The sequence below is a fragment of the Monopterus albus genome, unplaced genomic scaffold, assembly GCF_001952655.1.
Source record: "Monopterus albus unplaced genomic scaffold, M_albus_1.0 scaffold28.1, whole genome shotgun sequence".
In the NCBI taxonomy this organism is placed as follows: domain Eukaryota; kingdom Metazoa; phylum Chordata; class Actinopteri; order Synbranchiformes; family Synbranchidae; genus Monopterus; species Monopterus albus.
In genome coordinates, this window is record NW_018127908.1 from 118,927 (window position 1) to 136,760 (window position 17,834).

A 17,834-nucleotide genomic window follows, 5' to 3' on the forward strand; every position below is an offset into this window, starting at 1 on the left:
TCTCAGCACTAACAAACAGTGGCAGTTAGGTTTTTACTGATAGCAGAGGCAGAAGATACGTTTGGAATCTTGCAGGAGATGATCGTGCATGGACTGCAGTAAAGCCTGCATGAAGATTCATTTGTGCTTCTGAATTTGGGTGAGTTGTGAACATTGTTTTATGATGGACTGCTACCTATAGACTATATTGAGCTGCAAAATTTTGGGAAATGCTTTAAGTGATTATCTTGGTGGAAGGATGGCATTAACCAATTTCTTCATCCTTAGAATATTTCCATTTATTAAATATCCTAATTGTATATACAACTGTATATTCTATCTTAAAGGAAGTTAATCGTTCTGCATCATGTCAAGTGGTCCGTGGCTCACAGGTGTCTCTGTTGTTTCATACCTTTCTCCAACACAAAAGGCAGCAGTGAGCCCGTCACTCACTTGATGAACAAACTGATGACATGAGATCCTCAGTCAGTGTTGTTACTGTTCACCCCCTCAGGTGAGTCCCAGTCCCGCTGTAACAATATTTATACTAAATTATTATCAATAACAGCAATATAGCAGCACCCATGTCTGTTGATAACTTTTTGTGCTGTGCACAATCTCACACACTGCGATGGTGGTTTATTAGGTATACTTAGTAATAATGTAGTAATGCAAGAGTCTTGCACTAAGTCCTACTGTACCTTCATGAAGGTGAAGTTTATGCTCAATTTAACAAAGGTTCAAACTAAGTGAAATCTTTTGAAAAAGATGAATAACATTTAAAAGTTTAGTCTACAGTAGGCCAACCTCATCATCAGTGAGCCTTGGGCGTCCATGACCCTGTTTCCGGTTCACCATCTGTCCTTCCTTAGACACATTTGGTAGTGCAGACTGAGAACACCCAGCAAGACTTGCAGTGTGGGAGATGCTCTGACCCAGTCGCCATCACAGTTTGGCCCTTGTCAAAGCTGCTTCCAAAGCATGCCAACGTCAAGGACTTAATGTTTACTTGCTGCCTAATACACCCCACTCACTGACAGGTGCCACTGTAACAAAATAATCAATGTTATTCACCTGTCAGTTTTCATAAGGTTATGTCTGGTCAGTGCATACCTTGTCTTAAAAAATGGGGTTTAAACTGTACATGCCATTGATCCCTAATGAAAATAATATAAACTATTATAGACATATGTCTTAAAAAGTGTGGATTCACATCCCCTGCTTAGAAAATCTATTTACCAGTGGACAAACACACTCCTTGCCTGTTTACTCAGATATTCAACACATCTCCATATTTGCATTCCAGTATGTAGACTTTGTACAAAACTCACCTCCATTACACTCAGACACACACAGGCACATTTACAGACTGCAGTGTGAAAACAGCTTGAGTAGACAGTGTTTTTGATGCTTTCCTGTTCAAAGAGCAGCTTGTTAGTTCTCCTTCACAAAGAGCAACACATAAGGTGCGTCAATTTAGCATGAATTGTCTGTTTTCTTTTTAATATTCAATTTTTATTATTAATATTATAAATGAAACTGTAGATAATTATTATCGCCTACATTTGCAGGTGCATTCTTGTCTTGGTCATCTGTGTGCAGCAGATCAGTGCAGTAAGTCTTTCCTAATGCTACTGTGACTTTAAAGTATTTAAAACATTGTAATTAATCATTTCAATACATTTTAATTGCAAAAATAAATAAATAAAAAGGCCCCAGGTAAATCAAGATGTTTGAAAACGCTTTGATTAAAACACAATACTAATTTTTATGGCCTGTCTGAGTGTGTTTTGGCGTCTTCTTCTCCTCATTCTGGTGCACCATGCAGCAATTTGCTCCATATTGACAACTAGCGGTCAGTATGGAGAACAATTGAAGTGAGTACCACCAGTTGGCAGTATTGAACAAATTGGTGCTTGGCGCCAACTAAGGGGAAACGCCAAAATACGCTTAGTTGGAGAAGCCACACGTAAGATTTGTCTTTTACTGGAAGCATTTTCACACACAGTGGTTTGGTATTATGGAAGAAAAGACTTTAACGGTGGTGACTAAGTGGTTAGTTTTGCATATGTGCGTGTGGTTTGTTTGCTGGCCTCCACAAAGTGTTGCACAAAGCTGTCTTCCAGCTGTTTCAGCGAGACTAGGGAACTAGGATGGTCAGCACTTATGCCACATTTTCTATTGGCAGTTTGTTACATACCTTTGGATGCACTGCTATTTGTAGTGCAGTAGCTACACCCCGGTGCTGTGATGAAATATTTTCCCTATTGAGATGTTTCCCCTTAATAGGCTACCTTAATCTGAACCTAACTTTATTCCAACCATAATTTGGGTGGCTTGGATGCATAGTGATGTTACAGTCACTCTCTGTACTGAATGTGCCCTTTTGGCACTCACCTCCACCACCCTGCATGGTAATGACTTGATGTTCAAGTTATTTAGTTGAAAAGTGATCCCTTCAGTTCACCGTTTTATGAAAAAAAAAAAAAGGTGCGTTCATGCACAACACTGGAGTCCACAGACTCGAATAAACCTTTGCTGGTCAGTATCTCTCTGTTACTTACTCCAGTGAGCCACCAACTCCGGATGTCTGAAGTTGTTTTGATTGATTGATTGATTGATTGGTTTCCCTTTATTATCTGCTAAAAACAATTTGTTGTACAGCCTGTAGCAAAAACAGTCACCATCCACCCAATAATAACAATAGACAAAAACACTGAATTACATAGTACAATAGCAGCTGGGAGTTTTTAGGTCTATTAGTCATGCATTATATCATACTGTATCTGCGACCACATGGGAGCATCTTAAATTCTTTAAAGAAAGGGTGGTTAGAATTGGGCCTTACAAAACCTATACAGGTCAGAGGGGTTGTTCAGGGTTATTCCAGGTATTTTACTACACACTTTTACAGTACTTTGTAGTCCATTCCTGTTCCTAATAAGGAATGACCCATTACAAGCAAATAAAAAAAAGCTCAATAAAATAAGAATAAAACATTTATCATAAGAACACTATCAACTTCAAAACCTTTAAGCTTTCAGTAAAAATGCATGCTTTCTAACAGCCAGCATCCATATGTTCCAAGAATTTGTAATTTGTTATCCAAGAATAGCAAATTACACCAGTCTGTAAACTCTGCCACTATAAGTCTATGATCAAAGTAATCATTTTTCAACAGAGACACAATGACAGAGTCATCAGCAAACTTAATAATCTGATGTCTTTCAAAATGTCTGGTTGCAGGAGTTGAATGTAACTTAATGCTAATTGTTGTTTACCATTTATGTAGAAATATCAGCCTGCCAGTGGTTTCACTTCTCACTGTGTGCTCCTTATTTGGCTGATGTGCTGAATCTCAGTGACCTGTCCAAGACAAAACCAAGTGCTGCATTCCCATCAGTGTTTGGGCCAAAATAAAAAGAAGAACAGGTTTTATCAACAGATGTTAGACACACTTCAATTTCACCAGCAAAAACTTATCCAAATATTTAGTAAACTCTAAGAAAACATTGCTAAATGTTTGTGACACAGATCCCTACACTGAAAAACTCCCAGTACACACACTAACGAATAGACATCAGTGGGAATACTTGGCATTGGAGGTGTGGATTCACAGAAGGCCTTTCTGGAGGAAGCTCCAAGAGCTTTATCACCAAGGTCAGAGAAGGCATGACTTTCCCAAGTCTATGTTAAAACATTGATTTGTTTCTAACTTTCTAATCAGCAGTGGTTAGTCTTCACAGGGAAACGTGCATTCTCAAAGCCCTATATATGCACGCTGTGTCCAAAATACAGTCTTATCTGATGTACCAGCTGATGTTTTCCAACCTCTTGCTGTCAACCTGCTCTGCTGAGACACACACAAACAGACAGAAAGACAGTATGTAGCTAGTACATTACAGGTCAGCCAGTCTTTTTCTCAAAGACAGTAATGGTCAGCCTTACTGCATTTAAGGCAAACAATTAGTCTGTTTCTTGTTGCAGGGGGCAATCGAGGACCCTTGTCAAGGAAGAAACTGCTCTGTATGTCAGTGTCTTCCTGCCAAAGGTGCACGGGTATGAACTTTCTTACTGTATATTGTTATATGATGGCAAGCTGTCCTTACTTACTCTCCCAATAGTTAAGGTTTGTATTTTTAGTTTTTGTTCATTATCTTTGTTAGAAAGACATTCATCTGTACAAAAAGGTTTATGTTGCCTTTTAATTCTCTTAAAAGGATCTTAAATTTTCCCTGTCTTAATAATGAATGCCTAGCAGGACTAGCAGCCAAGAAAGAGGAAAAAAGAAACAAAATTAGGAAATTGGATTCCATGACTTGATTCGGCTGTGCTAAATTTAGATTATTAGGCACTAAAATGCATCTGTACAGTCCAACATTACTGGTATACTGTTATGCTTTCAAACAATAAATGACAAACAGCAGTCAGTTCCTATAGTAACAACATCACTCACAACAGCAGTCTAAGGTTTTATATACTTGACTTTTCCCCATGTAGGGGCCTCCAGGGACGGTAGGTCAGCAAGGCACCCGGGGACATACGGGACCAAGGGGGCATGAAGGGCCACCTGGAGAGAAAGGCAGGAGGGGAGCAGAAGGATCACATGGCCCAGAGGGGCCCAAAGGAGACCGTGTTAGTGCAAATGTTCATGTGCATGTTGTGTTTGTGTGCTTGAGACCAAGACTGCACAGAAAGGCATGCTAATACAACTAACGATTCAAATAAGTCTACATAAGTGAATGTATTAAAAATAAAGGAGTGCCAATGATAGATAAAATGGGTGAGCATGAACACGAATAATGTAATCCAATCCAGTAATGAATGATTGCTGCCCTTTATTTATTTATTTTTTTATTTTTAAACATTTCAGGGCAAGACTGGTGCTCCTGGGTTTTCTGGTAATAGTGGCTCAAATGTGAGTAAACTATTATTGTTGTACATTTAACTACAACTCAGAAAAAGACACATACAACTCACACTGACAATAATAATCTCCTACAGACCAGTAACCCTCTGAAGGGACTGCACCAATTTCCCAAAACCCATATAACTAAACTGAAAAAGTATCTTTCCATGATCTCTCAAAAGCAGTTTAGCGTATACCTATGATAATATCGTACACTTTTCCATTTGTTAATATGCCATGTAGTGGTCACAGTTGTGTAGCTGTCCTGTTCATACATTCAAGACATAATATTAGAGACTCCACAGTAGATGGTGCAGTGATTTGAAGTGTGTGTCTGGTGTGCCCTCTAGTGGGCGAATTAAGGCATGCAGCAGATGTTGGCCTGGATCTTCTCATTACACTGCAACCTCTTCACCACTAAAGCATTTATGTTTGAGTTGTTCAATGTCATGCAATACATAATTAGGAAAAAAAAATAAACAATGCAACATATGCTTGAATGCCGTAAATTATTTCTATTATTCTCACATAGAGTCATAAAAGTTATAATTGCTACTTCTAACATTCTGCAACCATACTTCATCACCATAACTGCACTGTGTTGTTCAGGGCCACCCTGGGCCAGGTGGTGAGCCTGGTTTGCCAGGAGCAGATGGCTGTAATGGGACAAGGGGTCGACCAGGAGTACCTGGTGTTCCTGGTTTGGATGGTCTCCATGGGCCACGGGTGAGTAGAACTCCTCTTCTTTCCTCCTCTTCTGATGTGTCTAATGTCAGCATTTAATGTCTCTTCATTTTAGGGTTTACCTGGACCTAAAGGAATTAAAGGAGAACCTCTGTACAATGCTACCCTTTCAGGACTTTCTGTAAGCTCTCCTTTACTATACAAGCTGAAATTGTTATGGGTGGATCTTTACCAGTGTTACAACCCCTTTGTGTTTGTGCAGTTCCATAATTATTTAAAATTTACCATGTCTGTGTAAATTTCCATCTTGATTTTTCATCATTCTCATCTTCAGTTAATTTTATATTCCAGGGGGACCGTGGGAAAGATGGAGAACGTGGTCTACCTGTATGTTTTTTTAGTTCGTTATATTAATTAATAAATAAAGCATGAAGTAACTCTCTCCCTTTCTGCTTGCACTAAATATTTACTCTTTTATGATACATATGATTATGTGTGTTTTTTTAACTTAGGGAAGACGAGGAGACACTGGGCCTAAAGGCCACATTGGACTTCCCGGTCTTCCTGGATATGAGGTTTAAAAAAAATTCTCACTTTTATTATATATTATGTAGGTTGTAACTATACTAGAAGACCATATATTACTGCATATTAGTGCCCATATGGCATATGCAGTAATATATTAGACCACCACTAATAATCATAATCTATGTCATAAGAGGACATTCAGTGCTTTATATCTACATGTGTTTGTGTGTGCGTGTGATTTTATTTAGGGCTTGGAAGGTCCTAAAGGTGGCAGAGGACCACCAGTAAGTCACCTGTTTCACAGTCTTGATAGGTGCAGGCTGTAACAGAGACTACTTTCATACATACACATCTACATCCAAACAAACACAAAATCATGCTAAACTTTTGGTTGTTGTGTAGGGTGACCCTGGAGGATCACTGGCAGGAGACAAAGGTGATGATGTAAGAAACAAATTTGGCCTTTGACAACATTCAGCTGTGGTTTTACTCAGTGTATGTGCAGTTGTGAGGTATGTGTGCTTGAGTGGTTGCAACTTTGAAAGTGTCTTTACCTCTTTTAATCCATATTCCAGGGTGAACAAGGCCTGCCCGGTCCACAAGGACCAGAAGAAGTTGTAGAATTTCCTCCAGACTTTCTTCCACTCAAAGGATACAAGGTAATGGCACATTGCTGGTCACCCTTTATGTTTAAACCAGACTATTGCTTTAGGTCCTACAGAAGCTTAATTCATGTCTTTAAGGTTTTTATGGCAGGCCCTTAATTTTAATCAATCCAAACAACATCATCTTGTTGCAGTGTATTGTATCTTAAAAGTTGGAAACCAAACTCTGCCTTTTCCTGCTGTAATTTTTATTTATTCAGGGAGACCAAGGTCTTCCTGGATCATGTGGACCAAGGGGAAGAACAGTGAGTTTTATGCTATATGTTACAGTACATACAAGTACTGAATGTCTGACAAGGAGAGAAAGTTGTTTAATTTTCTATTTTTCTTATCAGGGTGTTACAGGAGACTACAACATAGAAGAAATTAAAGGAGAACAAGGAATCATTGGATTTCCTGGACCTCGAGTAGGGGACTGTAGAACAGACTGCCCAATGTTTTTTGACACATATTTATACATGAATGCACAATATTTTTCACCCCACTGTTTCTGTTCAAGGGTCTTCAGGGATTTACAGGTACACATGGACCAACAGGACCTGAGGTAGACCTATAAAATGCTTAAACCTTCTCACATGTTCTTATACATTGACCATCTTTTCAAGTTAAATATACTGAAATATACTTTCAGGGTTTCCCTGGAGAGAGAGGCCTTCCAGGCCTTACTGGAAGAACTGGGCCAAAGGTGAGCATTGAATAAAAAATTAAAGCATTCCGCATGACAGTTTGAACAAAAATTTGGAAACTTATGTCAGGTGTTAACAAGCTAGGTTTCTATAAATGGAAATGTAGATGGCTACTAGGAGAGAAGCTTAAAGGATATGTATATGGATCTATAATCTTCAGCAGAACAGATGCTTGTCAGCATCTTTGTAGAGCCTTGGTTCCCCTTACAGGTATTCTGTAAATATAGGAAAAAAGTGGTGAATCTGTTCATGTCTGCTGCTCCCTCTGCTACTAGTTTGAAAATCACATTTCCTGGACCAGAGGAGTGACCAGATCCCCAATCACTCTTCTCATCTCCTATTACTGTATGTACATCACTGGTGTTTTCTACTTGTGACTGAAGTTTTCTTTCTTTGTCCTTGCACTGAATAGGGATACCCTGGAGATCCAGGTCTTCCTGGTCTATCGTATGTTCACAATGGAAGTGATGTCAGAGGTGAGACCACATCATTACTGGGGCAAATATGTGTTTGATACACCACCGATTTTTCAAGTTTTCCCACTTACAAAGAATGGATTTTTGATTTTTAAATATTTCGTGAATTAAAGTCCAATAGTTTACAGCCTTGGTCTTCCTCAATATTAAAATAGATTTTGATCCAGCTTTAGACTTAGGGCTCTATTTTTCTGCCAGCGCAATTTCTGCCTCGCCTCATTTGCACTCGTTATGCAGTTTTCCTCAGGTGCATGATTGCTTTTGAATGTAGGAGATAAAGTTACTGACACATCCACTGGCTGTGCACTCTGGTGGACCATAGTCAGATCCACCATAAATGCAATAACTACAATATAATTTTTATATTGTTTTAAAAACAGTACAACATTTGTAAAGTTACATGCGAGACCCCCGTGGATCTCGCGCACTAGATGCAGCTGTGAGTGAATTACACCATATAATTGCTGCTGGTTACAGGATCAGAGACTTTCTTTCTTCCATGCACAAAAGCTGGTCAGTGATTTTAGCAGACTACTGAGTGAATATTTATGTGCAGTACTTCTACATAAATAGTTTTGTCATTGTCAATCTAAGAATGGAGTCCATAAATGGCAGGAGAAGAAGATGGCAGGGAAGGAATCTTTCCTCTAATATATTTCCATGTCCTGACATCAGTGATATCAGTCAGTCAGGTTTCCATCATGCTCTTTAAAAGGGATGTGAGGAGCTGGTTTGATTGGTCAAAAGTAAAGCCAGGCCTGACTCCACCTGCTCACGATGTTTTCCACCCTATAATGTATTCCGCCTCCTGTTCACAATGCTCCCGGAAATGCCTGGCTGCGCATGAAAGTGTACTGTGACTGGTCACCAAAAATGTAAAACATTGTTGCACACATCCATATTCACCTTGTGCCTGGAGTTTAACACTGCCCTGTTGCAGGAAAATATAGCCCTTAGTCTTTTAACCAAAATAGTACTTGTTATAGTCAAATTTTAGTCAATGGATTTTTTTTTTAGTTTACAAAATCTGAAATATTATGAGTAATATTTTACTTTTATTTTTGTCATGAATTTTTAATAGCTACAAGCAGTTGGCACAATACTAACAGATGTTTTTATTATTTTGTCCACCTCATTTATAGCAATAAGGCTAAATAACAAAAACATTTCTCTGAATATCGCAGGACTTTTATGTTAGAAAACAACCATGATTATTGAATGACAGCGATGAACTCTGACTTTTTCACAGTTCTGTGTCTGTTATGTTTCAGGTGTTAAAGGTGACCATGGACATCCAGGACAGCCTGGACTCCCAGGTGACCCTGGGTACATGGGCCTGCATGGACCCCCTGGCCCACCAGGATTAACAGTGCCAGGTAAGAGTCCAGCCTTGGTGTCAGGTGATCCAAATGAGAACCAAAGCAGACTTCATTCAAAATGAAGAAGTCTGATGAACATGATTATAACTAATCTGAAGTTTCACATTTTCTCTCATACCTTCCTAGAGGAGCCAGGTCTTCCTGGTCCACAAGGCCCACCTGGTCCAAAAGGATACAAGGGAGAGCCAGGGCCCTATAACAACTTTGAAATCAATCCATTCCCAGGACCAAAGGGAGCTAAAGGACTCCCTGGACCTAAAGGTGTCATAGGCCTTCCTGGTCGTCCAGGTATACCTGTACTCACTGCTTATTAATTGCTGCTCAAGTGTTTCCTTTATGTGTTGGTTAAAGTCACAGATATACTTTCATTATTTGAATAAATAATATATGGTGTATATAATATAATAAATAAATATTTGAATTACAGTAGCACTTACATTCTGGCTTTTCTTTGTGTGTGTGTTTGCATGTGTATGGCATACTTGATGGGATCTGATTAGGATGTGGAGGTAAGTTTTTAATTACATTTTGATCAGTGAACTCAAATTTGATTTCAAATCACATGCAGTTCACCATATGTTGGTCAATATCTGTGGCCGGTTGATCCCACAGATTACTACTGTGAGCCCAGTTACCCAGGTGACCCTGGCGAGCTAGGATCCAAAGGATCTCCTGGAAACAAAGGGCTCAAAGGAATTAAAGGTGATCTAGGGCCATTTCTGTGCAATAGCTGATCACATAAGCAAAAATTGTTCTTCTCTATATTTACTAACCCTTTGTAGAATCTAACAACATCCATCCATCCATTTTCCTCTGCTTATCCGGAACCGGGTCGCGGGGGCAGCAGTCTAAGCAAAGATGCCCAGACACTTCCTTCAGCTCCTCCGGGGGAATGCTGAAGCTTTCCCCGGCCAGTCGAGAGACATAGTCCCTCCAGCGTGTCCTGGGTCTTACCTGGGGCCTCCTCCCGGTGGGACATGCCTGGAACACCTCCCTAGGAAGGCGCCCAGGAGGCATCCGAAACAGATGCCTGAGCTACCTCAGCTGGCTCCTCTCGATGTGGTGGAGCAGCGGTTCTATTCTGAGCTCCTCCCGGGTGACTCTGCTCCTCACCCTGTCTTTAAGGGTGCGCCCAGCCACCCTGCTGAGGAAGCTCATTTCGGCTGCCTGTATCCGGAATCTTGCCCATTCGGTCATGACCCAAAGCTCATGACCATAGGTGAGAGTCGGAACGTAGATTGACCAGTAAATCGAGAGCTTCGCCTTACAGCTCAGCTCCTTCTTCACCATGACGGACCAGTACATCAACCACATTACTGCAGAAGCTGCACCGATCCACCTGTCAATCTCCCGTTCCATCCTTCCCTCACTCGTGAACAAAACCCCAAGATACTTGAACTCCTCCACTTGAGGCAGGAACTCTCCACCAACATACTTTGGGAATTTACTGGAGCTGAACTTAGAGATAGAAACAGATTTTTTATGTTCTAGTATGTAATGCTATGACTACATAGAGTTTTACAGCTTATGAAGGTCCTGCATCACACTCTAATATTTTTGCCATCCCATCACCTACAGGTTGTCCAGGGGAATGTGAATGTGGGTTCAGCAAGGGAAGCATAGGGCCCCCTGGTCCACCTGGTTATCCAGGACCTCTAGGATTACCTGGAACTAAAGGACTTATGGGGAACCCAGGATTGAAAGGGGATGAGGGCCCAAGAGGACCACAGGTAAGGATAGCAGGACTTAAAACATCTGTAGTGGTTTTGTATTTCACTTTGTGTTTTCTTGCAGGGTTTTCAAGGAAGTGCTGGTTTAAAGGGACCGAAGGGTCAGAAAGGTGAACCTTTTGTGATAGAGGCTAAAGGTGAGCATCTGTTAAAGCCAAAACTGTACAGAGGATGGAAGAAGTCTACATCAACATGTCAATATCATAGTTATAAAATATTATTTTCTGTCATTTTTGTATGATGGCCCTGAGAGCTCAACTTAAGAAAACAAATGCAAATAGACAAAATAGAAGGATATCAAGAAAATACATTCACCAATCTGACAGCATAGATTAGATTAGATTAGATTTGATTTGATTCAATTAAACTTTATTGTCATTACCCATGTACAAGTACAAGGCAACAAAATGCAGTTTAGCATCTAACCAGAAGTGCAATAACAGCAGTGCATAGGGGCAGCATTTAGACAAAAATCCAAAATGAAACTGTAAAAACAATGGACAGGCTAAGAGCTCCCAGAAGTAAAGCCACTGTGACTGGTTGTAGTGGCTGGTTGCAGTATATGTCATAAATCCCACCGACTCATGTTAGTGGATGGGACATGAGCCAAATTAAAAAATCAAAGTACAAATTCATTCAGTTTTTCCCAGAGGTCACTTCTGTTGTTTTTGGAAGACATTATCATGCAGATGTATGTACAAGTGGTCATTTTTATGGTAAGATTGCTTTTAACAAGTTATTTGATTATATAAAAAGAGGTGTATTTCAGTTGATTTGACAGTTTTGATTGGCAATCCGATGCTGTCACTCCACTTTTGGTCGCTACTGCACAAATTCTTGTTGTCATTTGGCATCATCACTAACTACTGTAGAGCTGCTCACTGGCTATTTTCTCATTTTTATGGAATATTGCTTTGTGGGATTGTTAGCAGAAAGTAGTGTACATGGTTATATGGCATGTGTTGTAACACTTCAGCTATGTTCATCAAATACTACTAGTGAAGAAATCATAATATTCTGCAAAGTCTTTTCAGTGGAGACTAAAATATAAAAGTAAGTTGAATTTATCTGTTGGCAACTAGTGCTTGTGGCTAAATTAGAATACAAAGAGTTGCTAAACATTTATATTCTAATATCTATAGTTTTGTTGTTGTTGAAAGGTGCCAAGGGTAAACAAGGAGTACCTGGGTATCTTGGCCCTCCTGGAAACACAGGCAGGCCAGGACTGGATGGCCCACCTGGCCCTTCAGGAGACCCTGGCTCACCAGTAAGCGTGTACATTTTAAATACTGTAAATGTAATTCAGGGAAGAGATAGTATAATTCATCTTTAAATCGTCCCAGGTTAATTATACTGCACATGTGAAAACAAAAATAAGTGCCACTTTGTGGCACTCTGATTTGGTTCTGCAGTTATCATATTAAGTAACACATTTTCCAGGGTGGTGGATATGAAGGATTACCTGGTCCCAAAGGTGACCCTGGCTTTGTTGGACCCAAAGGGATTCCAGGGCTTGTAGGACCCCCAGGTCCTGGTTTTCCAGGCCCTCTGGGGCCACCTGGGCCAAAAGGAGATCAGGGATTGCCTGGCCTTCCAGGATTTCCTGGACGACCAGGCCCTCCAGGTCAGAGACCGATTAAATTCATAAATTCCACATTGCTGTTAGCACACACACCTTCAAGAATGAACCAAGGTGTCATGGCTAAAAAATCATGTTGCGTTTGTGTGACTAGGTGAAATTGAAAAATGCTGTGATGAAGACAAGATTGGAGCACCTGGTCCTAAGGAAAAAAGCCTGCTTCAGCAGGTAAGTCTTAAACATGTTATCTCAGAAAGTCCTCACTAGACTGAGGAACTTTAAAAATAACAAGTATTAGCTAAGGGTGATTGCTACACTGATGAGAGGGAACAAGTATGCTTCTCCTACACTGAAATGTAGTTGGGTGCTCTGCCTTAAAAAAAAACGCTGCATCTTATATATGCTCTAGAACAAGGTCAGGAAGAAAGGCAGTGTTCCAGAATCAAAGGAGAGCAAAAAAATTACCTTACATAATCATATTATCAAATAAATTCACACTACTACTACAAGTGCTGTATTTACAAGCAGCTCAAAAGTTGATTGCAGAATTTGTTTGATGTACTAAGTCATGCATAATGAAGAAAGCATGGTTTTTGGCAGTTAAATCCTTGTTCATACATGTTGAAATTCAACTTTTTATTTGGCCTATTCCAGGGATTCCAGGTCACCCAGGAAGAGACGGTCTCTCAGGATCTCAAGGTCACCCAGGCCCTAAAGGCATGAAAGGTGATGATGCTGAAATTGGAGGGATTGGACCACCAGGTAATGGCTCCTCACATCAAAGTTATACACAGAATTATCAATCTTTATTGTTGGGCCCAGGTTGCAGCTTGTTGATCATCAAGCACACAAGATAATACATAAAAATGATCAGTTAATAATTAAGAAATTATACAGTTAGGTAGATTGTTTGTACACTTAAAGTTTTTTCTCATTTGTAACAGGACCTTTAGGTCTAGATGGGGATCCAGGTGACCCTGGTCCCAGTGGAATTAGCTTGGACAGCCCTCCAGGTCCTCCTGGATTGCCAGGACTTCCAGGAATAAAGGGGGCCCCGGGAGATGTCCTCTTTGCCAGTCCAGGTGCTCCGGGCCCACATGGGCTCCTTGGGGATGTAGGTATAAAAGGAGTTCGTGGGTTTCCAGGAAACCCGGGGTCTCCAGGTCAGTTTCATTTATCTTTAGTTGAACATCATAAAAAACACTCAACAATGTAGAGTTTTGTTAATGTAGCATGTATCACATAAAGCAGTACATTGTAAGTGTCCTTGGTGTTTACTTCCCATTCATTGCTGAACATTAAAATTAACTATTGGTGTTTTGGAATCACAGGCATACAAGGCCAACCTGGACTACCAGGCCGTAAAGGAGACCCAGGAGACAATGGTGACCCTGGTGCCACTGGACCCCCAGGCACACCCTGTACTGAGTGTGACCTACAGGCACCTCCAGGTCCTCCAGGACATCCAGGAAACCCTGGACAGAGGGGAGTACCAGGTGATCACAAAATCATGGATGTGATAGTGTCACTCAGGATGTCCCTTAAAAATGTGGGCAAGATTAATACCAGGGTACATTTTGTTGTGTAGCCACCAGCTAACCATCCAGGAGCATATTTCTCTTACTGAATTTTATAACATTGCACAGGTTACCCTGGTCAGAAGGGTTTAAAGGGGGATATAGGTCCACCTGGTCATGGACAGAGGGGACCTCAAGGTTTTCCTGGTCCTCCTGGTGTGTCAGGCTCAGCTGGACCAAGAGGCACCACTGGCACCCCAGGAGATCCTGGGATCGATGGCTGGCCAGGACAGAAAGGTGGACTAATGAACTTACTTGTTTACACCATCTGGTCAGTTAAGATTAAACCTGCATCATCTCTTTGGGGAAAAAGGATACCCCACTAAACTATATCGTTACCTCTGTACATACTACCTGAAAACTAATTTTTATTTCAAAACATCTAGGTGAGAGGGGGTATCCTGGTAGGGCTGGTGAAGGAGGTTTACCAGGTCATCCTGGACCTCCAGGACCCAGAGGTAAACCGGGAGAGAGAGGTTTTAATGGTCACCCAGGAGACCCAGGACAACCTGGACTACCTGGTAGTAAAGGTAAGTCTGTATACTAACCATGTCTCACTAGGTATATTCAGTCTTACCAGATGCTATGTGGTCAGCAATTTCTACAAGATTTTTTGTAGTTATTTGTTGTAATAAATATTCATGACTAAAATGTCTCAGAAGCTATAATCTATAACCTAGAAATATACTGTAAGTAATGTATAGGAAACAGTTGTGGTTGACCAGGTCATTCACAGAACTTCTGAAACAGTCAGAATACTGTATGTACAACTGTAATATTAAGTTCAGTGCAACTCAGTTTTGTTTCTATAGCTTCAAATCACAACATCTCAAGGCACTTTACACAGTAAGGTCAATACCCTACACAAATATAGAGAAAAACCCAGATAACGATGATTGAGGAAGGAAAAAAGATAAATCAACATAATCACTATTTTATTCATGGTACTGAATTGTCCTTTCTGTATACTTCATGAACATTTCAACTTTGTGGTCTATTGAGGTTTACAGGGTCCCCCAGGATTACCGGGACCAACAAGGATTGTGAATGTAACAAAAGGCCCACTTGGACTTTTTGGAAGGATGGGGCTACCAGGCAAACATGGACTTGCAGGCAATGGCACTGTTTCTTATATGATGATTCTCGCTAGCAGGATGTCACTTAACTATAAAGATATAGAGATGTTGATATAAATTATAGAACTAAATCATTTTTTATTTTGTCACTGACAGGCTTCAAAGGTGCAAGGGGAATGCCAGGTGATACAGGGCCTGAGGGGTGGCCAGGTCCACCAGGGTTTAAGGGTAACATTGGTGCTCCAGGCAGGGCAGGAATACCGGGACCTCCTGGGCACCCAGGAATCAAAGGTTTCCCTGGTCCAAGGGGGTATCCTGGGCATGGTGGAGATCTGGTACACAATGACCCCAGCTTATTGTATTCATTTTTCAGTACACAGATTTTGGTATCTGATCACTCTATAGCCAGATGCACAAAAAAGCTGAGTCACATTGATTTAAACAACAAATTATGTTGCCACTAGCAGCATATACAGTAATTCCTGTAAATCCCTGCTCTCCGTAATGGATAGCGGTTTTGAGCCACTTTTGCTACATTATGTTTTTGGCCAGTTCTAGATAAATAAATGTATATCTTTACACTTGAATGTGGCTTTAATATCGATCATTTATTATAAGTCAGAAAGATGTGAAATTGTTACAGGGAGATCCAGGGCCAACAGGACATATAGGTATCCCAGGGCTGACAGGATTTCTTGGTGCAAAGGGTGAGTCTTAAGACAAGGTCATGGGTTTTATTATACTATGATGTATATAATAGCTGATTTCATATCAGAGAGAAAATGTAAAGTTTATATTAAAATGCAAATCTGCAGTTTGTATCACTGACAAGTTCATCAGGTATATCAGAAAACTGTATGATATATTGTTATGAATGCAAATACCATTAGATTCTGTATATAAAACAATAAAACCCAATCTGTTTGAGTTTCATAAATGTTTCATTCTGTTGGACTGAACCTACCTTATAAAGCCTCTCCAAATTCTTTCTAGGTGAGCCAGGACAGTCTTATGGAGAGTTGGGTCCACCTGGACCTAAAGGATTACCAGGGGAGGATGGACCTAGAGGTGTGTAAAGGAATGCCAAAATGAACAGAAGACCTACTTATTTACAATACTTTAAGTGATGGTGAAGGACTAGAAAACCCTAGTTAAGCCTCTTGTCAGTTCCCTAAACTTTGGAGTAAGTGGAGATATAACTGGAAATAAATGTATAACCACAAAATAATTTCCTCCAGCACCCAGAGGGAGTCCAGGAGATCCAGGTGACCCGGGGTCCAGTGGATGGCCTGGACAGCCTGGACAACCAGGCATTCCCGGGGAACCAGGAAGACCAGGAGGACCAGGTGATTTCTAGTGAAGATTTGAATAAGGAAGCCAATTTTAATGCAGCAATAAGTTCAAGGAACCATACTGATGTTTGTCACTCTTACACTTGGGAATATTGACATGGTATTACTCAGGAGAAGAATAAGAACATTTGTCCTGTCCTCGGGTACTGGTTATAAGCATGATAAAAAGCTTGTTCACTGTGTATCAGCACGTCAGCGTACTCTACATATTGTGTCATTCAGTAGCAACAAGTCAGCCTGATTTTTCTCTTATCTTCATGTTTAGTATTTTGATTTGTACAAATTCATATTTGCTTCTTTAACCATTAAAAATTATTTCCCAGTTTTTAAATTGTATACTTATGCTTGTTCACTAGAGTAATTAGAATTTTGGGCTTTATGTATGTGTGTTAGTGTGGGCTCTTTTGTGTGTGTCTCTACAGGTTTCCCTGGGCCTCATGGCCCACCAGGTTCTCCAGGGTTTCCAGGTCCTCCAGGCAATGATGGATGTCTGGGACCACCGGGCCCACCTGGCCCATATGGGCCTCCAGGTACTAACATTATGTCCACTGGGAGTTTAGCTTATCCATCTGTCCTGTAGACCTCCACTGTTGTCCAAAGACTATTAAAAACACACCAGTGAGCCAAATGTCTGCACTGACTACCACATTTCTTCCTTGCAAAAAATGTGGGGGCTGTCTTTTTTCCAAAAAAAAAGAGCTCCAAAGGCTAAGAATGGCCATCACTTTTTAGTCTCTGTAGTAAGAAAAAAGTCAACTCCACATCAGCTCTTTTTGGAAAAGAATGGGGCTCAGATTTTCTGTGAGGCACATGAGGCACATGAGGCACATAGTTAGCATAGTTTGTCGACAACAATGGAAGTCTGTGGCACAGACAAATATACATGTAACTTTAACCAGCTTCTGGGTTCACAGATGTTAAGGTGATTACATGAATGTTATTTTTGGTTTTAGTTTCTGCATGGGATTGTTAGAAAATTGGGCTTATCTTTTACAGTAGTATCATGGTCTTATGCTAGGGCCCCCTGGACCACCCGGTCTGGATGGATTGGATGGACTTAGAGGTCCAAAAGGGATGAAAGGAGCAAATGGTAAGGTGCATAAGTTTAGCCATTATCTTTTATGGTGTGTGAACTACTGGTTTTGCTTTTTCTGCACAGTTACTCACAATTTGCCTTTAATAGAAATGCTGAAGTATGTGTCAACTGAACCCTG

General features: G+C 40.5%; 1 protein-coding gene across 1 annotated transcript in view; it reads left to right on the forward strand.

Annotated features, from left to right (window-relative positions):
* The first annotated feature begins 27 nt into the window (after window positions 1–27).
* Window positions 28–17,834, forward strand: part of LOC109957725 (collagen alpha-4(IV) chain-like) — a 21,290-nt gene continuing 3,483 nt past the window's right edge. The window contains exons 1-39 of the mRNA XM_020595856.1: window positions 28–139; window positions 410–493; window positions 1,551–1,593; window positions 3,967–4,038; window positions 4,480–4,614; window positions 4,853–4,897; window positions 5,498–5,614; window positions 5,688–5,753; window positions 5,924–5,959; window positions 6,085–6,147; window positions 6,349–6,384; window positions 6,503–6,544; window positions 6,676–6,759; window positions 6,966–7,010; window positions 7,101–7,172; window positions 7,265–7,309; window positions 7,397–7,450; window positions 7,864–7,927; window positions 9,199–9,303; window positions 9,433–9,594; window positions 9,807–9,815; window positions 9,919–10,008; window positions 10,885–11,036; window positions 11,101–11,173; window positions 12,197–12,303; window positions 12,477–12,660; window positions 12,770–12,843; window positions 13,176–13,377; window positions 13,560–13,778; window positions 13,947–14,111; window positions 14,262–14,429; window positions 14,579–14,722; window positions 15,195–15,305; window positions 15,425–15,603; window positions 15,912–15,975; window positions 16,262–16,336; window positions 16,507–16,614; window positions 17,043–17,150; window positions 17,639–17,710. Of these exons, the coding sequence (XP_020451512.1) occupies window positions 453–493; window positions 1,551–1,593; window positions 3,967–4,038; window positions 4,480–4,614; window positions 4,853–4,897; window positions 5,498–5,614; window positions 5,688–5,753; window positions 5,924–5,959; window positions 6,085–6,147; window positions 6,349–6,384; window positions 6,503–6,544; window positions 6,676–6,759; window positions 6,966–7,010; window positions 7,101–7,172; window positions 7,265–7,309; window positions 7,397–7,450; window positions 7,864–7,927; window positions 9,199–9,303; window positions 9,433–9,594; window positions 9,807–9,815; window positions 9,919–10,008; window positions 10,885–11,036; window positions 11,101–11,173; window positions 12,197–12,303; window positions 12,477–12,660; window positions 12,770–12,843; window positions 13,176–13,377; window positions 13,560–13,778; window positions 13,947–14,111; window positions 14,262–14,429; window positions 14,579–14,722; window positions 15,195–15,305; window positions 15,425–15,603; window positions 15,912–15,975; window positions 16,262–16,336; window positions 16,507–16,614; window positions 17,043–17,150; window positions 17,639–17,710 (3,631 nt within the window). The 5' untranslated portion in view covers window positions 28–139; window positions 410–452. The remainder of the gene's footprint in view (window positions 140–409; window positions 494–1,550; window positions 1,594–3,966; window positions 4,039–4,479; window positions 4,615–4,852; window positions 4,898–5,497; window positions 5,615–5,687; window positions 5,754–5,923; window positions 5,960–6,084; window positions 6,148–6,348; window positions 6,385–6,502; window positions 6,545–6,675; window positions 6,760–6,965; window positions 7,011–7,100; window positions 7,173–7,264; window positions 7,310–7,396; window positions 7,451–7,863; window positions 7,928–9,198; window positions 9,304–9,432; window positions 9,595–9,806; window positions 9,816–9,918; window positions 10,009–10,884; window positions 11,037–11,100; window positions 11,174–12,196; window positions 12,304–12,476; window positions 12,661–12,769; window positions 12,844–13,175; window positions 13,378–13,559; window positions 13,779–13,946; window positions 14,112–14,261; window positions 14,430–14,578; window positions 14,723–15,194; window positions 15,306–15,424; window positions 15,604–15,911; window positions 15,976–16,261; window positions 16,337–16,506; window positions 16,615–17,042; window positions 17,151–17,638; window positions 17,711–17,834) is intronic.